Source organism: Lithobates pipiens, unplaced genomic scaffold (assembly GCF_037356315.1).
Source record: "Lithobates pipiens isolate NorthernLeopardFrog02 unplaced genomic scaffold, aLitPip1_a1.2 Scaffold_8, whole genome shotgun sequence".
Taxonomy (NCBI): Eukaryota; Metazoa; Chordata; class Amphibia; order Anura; family Ranidae; genus Lithobates; species Lithobates pipiens.
Genome location: NW_027507903.1, coordinates 10,400,435 through 10,407,612, shown reverse-complemented (window position 1 = coordinate 10,407,612; position 7,178 = coordinate 10,400,435). Strand labels below are relative to the sequence as shown.

The 7,178-nt window shown below is 47.9% G+C and overlaps 1 protein-coding gene across 1 annotated transcript; it reads right to left on the bottom strand.

The window, feature by feature from the left end:
• Positions 1-649: 649 nt before the first annotated feature.
• Positions 650-5,943, bottom strand: LOC143963716 (zona pellucida sperm-binding protein 3-like). Its single transcript, XM_077473431.1, has 8 exons — positions 5,394-5,943; positions 3,720-3,832; positions 3,095-3,198; positions 2,842-3,019; positions 2,634-2,754; positions 2,463-2,557; positions 1,407-1,549; positions 650-888 (listed from the first exon to the last, which is right to left on the bottom strand). The coding sequence occupies exons 1-8, from the start codon at positions 5,859-5,861 to the stop codon at positions 662-664; spliced, it is 1,449 nt and encodes a 482-aa protein (XP_077329557.1). The 5' UTR covers positions 5,862-5,943; the 3' UTR covers positions 650-661.
• Between the last annotated feature and the right edge of the window lie 1,235 nt (positions 5,944-7,178).

Genomic DNA, 7,178 nt, shown 5'->3' with positions numbered 1-7,178 from the left:
CCTTGCACTCTTACCTTTTTATATTATGTCCTCTCCCTTCACTCACCACACACCCCTTCCTACTTTCCCTGTATTTGCACCCCTTAACACCTATATCAGCCACAGCAGGGAGCTAACTAGTTCAACACTACAGGGAAGCAGCTACAGCCAGTGTTTCTACCAAATGCTTTATTAAAGCCAGTGAGAAATTTGGAATTTTATCACCTGGCTACAATAGTTTAGTTTATTGCTTGCACACTATTGTGCTTTCTCCCCCCCCCCCCCCCCCACATCCCTTTTTAGATTTAACCTTTTCCTCTGACCTTCTATAAACAAATCAGGTGGAGAAATATCAAAATGTGCAACAATTCATTTTTAAAAAAGGTATGTAGGAAGCCTAAGTGAGGACACAATGATGCATAAAGGGTCAGTAATAGCCATGATCCCCATTAGTCTTCTATATAGAAGAGTATCCTATGGCCTCATACACCCAGCCACAACTTCTGCCCCCATTAAGATTGGGAAACTTCCAAACTTCATACAACACCTGAAACCAGGGCTGAGACAAGGTGGGGCAGAAGGCTGCCACACAAGACCCATGATCTAGCCATTTAGAGCCCACCAAATCTATGCCGTTTAACGGTCTAAATAAGCAAAAGAAATAGACCAGATTAAATTTATTTTATTTCTCCACAGACAATACATATTGCGGCTTTTTTAGTGACTTGACAATGAACACTGTACACACAGTGACTACAAGAACACTGACACACCCAACAGCCACCAACCACCAGAGCTCTGTGGGGGTGGACTCTTCCTTCATCACTGCAGCTGCAATGTTGCTTTGTTTTGGCCCAATCACAAGCAGAGGTCCCAAGGTGGTCATTGACTGTTCTTCCATGTTAGGTTCTGCAGGAGAAATATTGAAGGGTCAAAAGGCACATAAACATCTATACAATGCAACCAAGGGCTTTCAGATAACTCAACTCCTACTCAAGTGTGCAGAGGTGGTGTCCACTGTAGACCCTCATGAATCAACGTTCTCATGTTAACCAATTGAACACTATTGGGGGGGGGAGAATGTTTGAACCCTCAAGATTTGCATTGCTATGAAAGGTTATGCAGGAGAGCCACCTTCCTGTTCTAGTTCTGAAAAGAGTGGAGGGAAACCTCTATGGGAATAGAAGCAGCAATATGAGGGCCATCCAAGTTATAGCCTCCCCCCCCTTCATTGCAACCCATGTCCCCTCAGAACCTTAGTGGGTGCAAGAATCAGGGCCAGGTTGAATAACCCTAACCAGTCAGGAGCCCCTCACCCTCCCATTGTAATGAAACAGGAGGAAATCCATTCTCAGGACATTCCCAGCAAAAGGAGCAGATATGGCCACACCATTATTGTATGCAGCAGCTGCATGGTTAAGACTCACCATTTAAGGCTTCCCTTTTCCCAAAGGCTCTTGGTCTTCCAAATCGGCTCCTTCCTCCTGCTGTCAGACTAGTAGGGTTGCTACAGGTGCCTGGTGTCCCACAACACTGGCAGATACTGCTGGGGCCCTCAACTGCAAACCAGCTAGAGGGAAAAAAAAAAAAAAAAAAAAAAAAAAAAAAAAAAAAAAAAAGTATGACAACTTGTCTTTAGCAGATGCAGTGGAAGCTTGGTGAAAGGCCAACACTATAGGTAGTTAGACATTTCCCTTAAAGGGGACTTGGGGCTCATCCCTCCAGAGGCACAGAGGCGATAGGGAGATTCACTCTATTTGTATAGTTTACCAGAATTGAAAGAAAATTGTTTGGGTTGGGGGGTCCAAGGTATTCCATTCATTTGCAGGGATTTTCTCACTTCCTGTTTGGCTATGGGACAGGAAGTGAAAGCAAATCTCTGCAATGGTAGAGATGGCGAGAAGTCTGATGGGTTATAACCCTCCCTGGCTCTATCCAAAATTAAGAAGTTTTGCCCATTGTTCTACTTACAGTGCCAAGTTGATCCCCCTTGGATGGCATTTACAGTTGACCACAAGGTGTCCATGCAGCAGATTCAGGAGCACCATGCCCATATTCCTGATCATGCTGGCACCTGAGATTTTAGACCAGGGGTAGGCAACCTCAGCCCTCCAGCTGTGGTGGAACTACAAATCCCATCATGCATCTAGGAGGAATGCCTGCAATTGTCAGGGTCTTGCAATGTCTCATGGGACTTGAAGGTTCACCACAGCTGGAGGGCTGAGGTTAAAAACAGGGGTAGCCACCCCTGTTTTTAGGCCAGCTTTCAGCCCCATGAGACCACTTACCTGGCTAGCAATTTTACCAATGTACATGGTGTAAATATGTAATGGTACAGACATACCCTGTGGGGGCCTTTCATACTTAAAAAAAAAAAAAACAATCACAGGTTACTAGATCCCTATAGAAGTGATTAGACAGACAAATGCTATGGAGAAGAGCAGCAACCCATTGGCACCCAACAGGCATTTCAATAGTCTCACCTGTTTGTGGCTTTACTATAGGAACAGGCCTTGTTAGTGGGATCTGGGACCTGAGTGGCAGCAGCAGCAGCTCTCAGGTAACAGGTCAAGTAGATCTGGAATAAAAGGTTTTATTAGGTTAAACATTACTAGAAGGCACCAATCTGCGCAACCAATTCGAACAGTCCTCACCAGAGATGCATCATTTCCTTGGAACCGGAAGGCATCAACCGTGAACTGTAGAGAGTTTGTCTGCACCCTTGGGGCGATGAAGGCTGAGGAGACATCAGCTTGTGTTCCATCCACCAGACACCTGCAGAAGATGGTCATTTACAATGTGGGCCATATGGAAACCCAACCCCCTACCCACACAAAAAATAAATAAATAAATCCCACATACCCATTGTCTGCAATGATGTCGTAACTTGGAGAAGAGGTGGCATCAGGAGATATGGTGGCCACACAGTGGTCCACATACAGGATCATATCAATTTGGTTGCGAGTATCCACAGAGGCCTGTATGTAGAGAATATCCCCCAACTGATAGATGGGAGAACTTCTGGGACCACGCCAGTCCTCTGTATACATAAGGAAAGGGGGATTAGTAAAGGCCCAACAATAACCCCTCCCTCCTGATCACCCATCTTCCTCACCAGTCATCAGGGCCAAAGAGAAGGCCAACCTTTCTTCTAAAGACACAGTGGTGCTGAATGGAACCCACGTTGGCTTAATGGCCTGGCTGCTCACATTACTGTGCCTGCACAGAACAGGATCAAGGTCAGTTATGAGTTAATTTAATGTCACAAGTTCATATTACCGACTTTAAGTACATGGTCAAAGCCTGGTTACAATTCCATCTAGCAAGTTACTAAAGGATGGCTGTCTGGTTGATTCCATTCCTGTTGGACAGTGACCAAATGAAGCCAGATAGTAAAGCCATTAATGGGACAGGATCCCTGAATATTTAACTGACCAGGAGCAGCTACTATATTTGTCCCCAGAGTCTCTTTAGAACCTTGTTAGGCAAATATATATATATTTTTTTGGGGGGGGCTGGGCAACAGACTACTACACTCAGCCTCACAATAGGCTGCCAACACCCTTAACCAGGGGAAAAAACTAATACTGTACATTAAAATCTCTTGGCAAGGACAGATGAAGGTTAAACCCCTAGTTGTGTTTTTCTGCCCACTCTGGCCAAGCATTGACCAGATGATGAACACCAGCTGGGACCTGCATGGCAGCCTAGTTTAAGCTGATCTAGTAGTGTTGACTCACCGGTAGTAGTAGCACATTATGGGGACCACAGCTGCATTGGTTCTGATGATTGGAATGGAGGAGGTTGGGCTGTAGTTCAGGTTGGTGGTGTAGATTAGCCAGTCTTCAGTCATCTGTGCAAAAGAGGAGAATGATACAGACTTGGACTAAATGTCAGCTTTCCATGCTCGAGACCAGGTCAAGCTCACCATTGCCTGGCACCAGTGTTGGAAAGCCAGCCCCCCCCCGGAATCTTGTGTCCAGGTTTCAGTCTGCCTGAAACCCAGACAGATTTAAACAGGACTGTGGCTCCCCAAGTAAGTGAGATCATAAAAATCTTTTGCCTTCCGGGAGCTGCGGGCAGGTTTGGGGGGGGTGGGAGTTGGGTTAAACACTCCCAAGTGAATCAAATGTTTACATGCAGGGTTTTCCCCCTTTCCACGTGGAATTTTATTGACTTGCTAGGTAAACTGACATTACAGAAATTAACATAGTATAGCCCTCTCCCCTTCTGGAGTGTACCATTTGTGCTGGCCCAGCTCCTTCACCTCTTCCTACATAATCCCCATGTAGCCATCAAGGGAAGAGGAGCAACTCTGAAGCTTCTGACATCACTCCCAAGATGGCGGCACCCAACAGCAGTCTCCACAAAAGTAAACCTGAATAAAAATGTGATAAGAGATTTGTTGACCCAGTGACTGGTCTTCCAAGAATCAGTCTACAAAAAAGGCAAGTCTTGAGTCTGCTGGCACTTAAAGTAAACCCACAACAGTGTTCCAACTACCTATCCAGCGACGCATACAATAAGCTCTACTAATGGTCTGGAGAGTCCTCTCCAGACACTACTAGTGGTTCTCTATCTGTACCCCACATTCCAGATCCCTACCAAACAGTATGCTTGAACAGGGGCGTACTGACAGTGCGGCAACATGGTGTCCTGTGACTGAGCAGCAATCCCAGATATGCAAACTGCACCTGTCCTTGGTGTGGGCAGACTTATTTTTTGGCGGGGGGGGGGGGTTTATAACATAAGGGGCAAGTGCAGCCCCCCACAGCAAAACGAGGAGAAGGGACCCCATATGAACTGTGTTTAAAGTGCAACGGAAAGAAAACTGATAGAGTGGCATGGGTTAGAACCCCATTGGGTTTTTATTTCTGTCTGTACTCTATGGGGGACACCTGCTCTGGTAACAGCCAGGGATTTCCTCACTGTTATGGCTACAAAGCAGAGAGTGAAAGGAAATATTCCCCCCCCCCCCCCGCCTTTACAACAAAAATAGAAAAATGCCCAGAGGTTTTAACTCGCCCATACCCCATTCAAAAGCATGGTGTCTTCACTTCCATCTTTATCTTCCCAAAGTGGAGCTTTAAGGTTCCTGTACAACCCCTCCCCTACACGCAAAGAGGAGGCCATATGAACCAAGCCTTGTAGGGATGGTCTTACTCTGGTAAGCAGAGGTTTGAATTCTACACCGGCTGGTGTGAAAGTTAAGTGGATAGGCTGTAGCAATTATTTATAGCCTTTTCAATGGAATATCAGGTACAGGGTCATTAGGAACTAGCTGGTTCCAGGTGAGGCCAAAAAAGCAGCAGTGGTGCGATACACAACAGACTACTGGAAGATGAAAAGGGAGGAGGGTGACTGTGGGGCCATTGACTAGAATACATGGATAAAGGGGAACATTTGAAGACTACCTGCACGGTGTTGCCACAGTCCTGGAGGTTGATCTGGAAGGAGACAGTGGTGTCTGTACTCTGGCTGTTGGGTTTGCATCCACGGGGCCCCAGGCTCAGGTCAGAAGGTCGGACCAGCTTCCCAATACCATAGAAATCCCTCTGGACGTTGACCACCATGTTGTCCTCTCCACACTGGATGCTGATAGGGGAGGTCCCAGGCTGCAGCAGATCTCGTGGAACCCCACCAACACGGCCAGCAAGTGAACCCCTAGGAGCCCCAACACCCACAACAGGGCGATTAGCATTCCAGTCTCTTGAGCCCCATCTAGAAGAGCCCTGGCCAGGTAGAGCCCGCTGGTTACTCCTCCACCAATCTGACTGGCGGCCCTGTCTCACCAAGACTCCATCACAGCCAAACCCTGACCAATAGGCCACTGCCAGGAGCAACAGCCAACACCATTTCACCAGAAAATCCATCCTGCCCATAAGAGACCTAACACAATGAATGAGGGAGAGAGCGCTGTCCTTTATACCCCTCCCACCAACCACTGATGCCCCCAGCTGGGGCCAATCATCACCACACCCAATGGCTGGGACTATACATGATGGATGGGAGATGGAACAACTAATGGAGGTCACCTCATCCCCCTGGAGATCCACTGGAGAAGATGGCTAGATTCATCCTCATGCTGAAATCAGATGGGAGAGACAGGTCCACATGGAGTGTGCTACACAAGCTGCATGGAGAAGAGGAATCTCAAAAGGATACACAATGATTGGATCACGTACAACTAATACTACACCATAACATTAATGTCACTCACACCAACAGTAGAGATATATTGTAGGACTCAATAGCACAGGGATGGTGGGAATCCCTCATAATGGGCACAGCAGGTGTACAGACCCTGGAACTCAGCACAGGGACGGTGGGAGTTCCTCATAATAGGCACACAAGGGTACTGACCCAGGAACTCAGCACAGGGATGGTGACAACTCCTCATAATGGGCACAGCAGGTGTACAGTTTCAGGAACTCAGCACAAGGATGCTGGGAATCCCTCATAATGGGCACAGCAGGTGTACAGACCCAGGAGACCAGCACAGGGATGGTGGGAACCCCTCATAATGGTCACAGCAGGTCTAAAGACCCGGAGACTCAGCACAGGGATGGTGGGAACTCCGCATACTAGGGACAGCAGGTGTACAGACCAAGGAACTCAATACAAGGATGCTGGGAATCCCTCATGATGGGCACAGCAGGTGTACAGACGCGGGAACTCAGCCCATGGATACAGACCCCGGAACCCAGCACAGGGATGGTGGGAACCCCTCATAATGGACACATCAGGTGTACAGACCTGGGAACTCAGCATAAGGATGGTAGGAACCCCTCATAATGGACACATCAGGAGTACAGACCCGGGAACCCAGCACAGGGATGGTGGGAACCACTCATAATGGGCACAGTAGGTGTACAGCCCTGGGAACTCAGCACAGGGATGGTGGGAACCCCCCATAATGGGCACAGCAATTGCACTGACCCAGGAACTCAGCACAGGGATGGTGGGAACCCCTCATAATGGGCACAGCAGATGTACAGACCAAGGAACTCAGTACAAGGATACTGGGAATCCCTCATGATGGGCACATCAGGTGTACAGACCTGGGAACTCAGTCCATGGATATAGACCCGGGAACCCAGCACAGGGATGGTGGAAACCCCTCATAATGGGCACATCAGGTGCACTGACCTGGGAGCTCGGCACAGGGATGGTGGGAACCCATCATAATGGGCACAGCA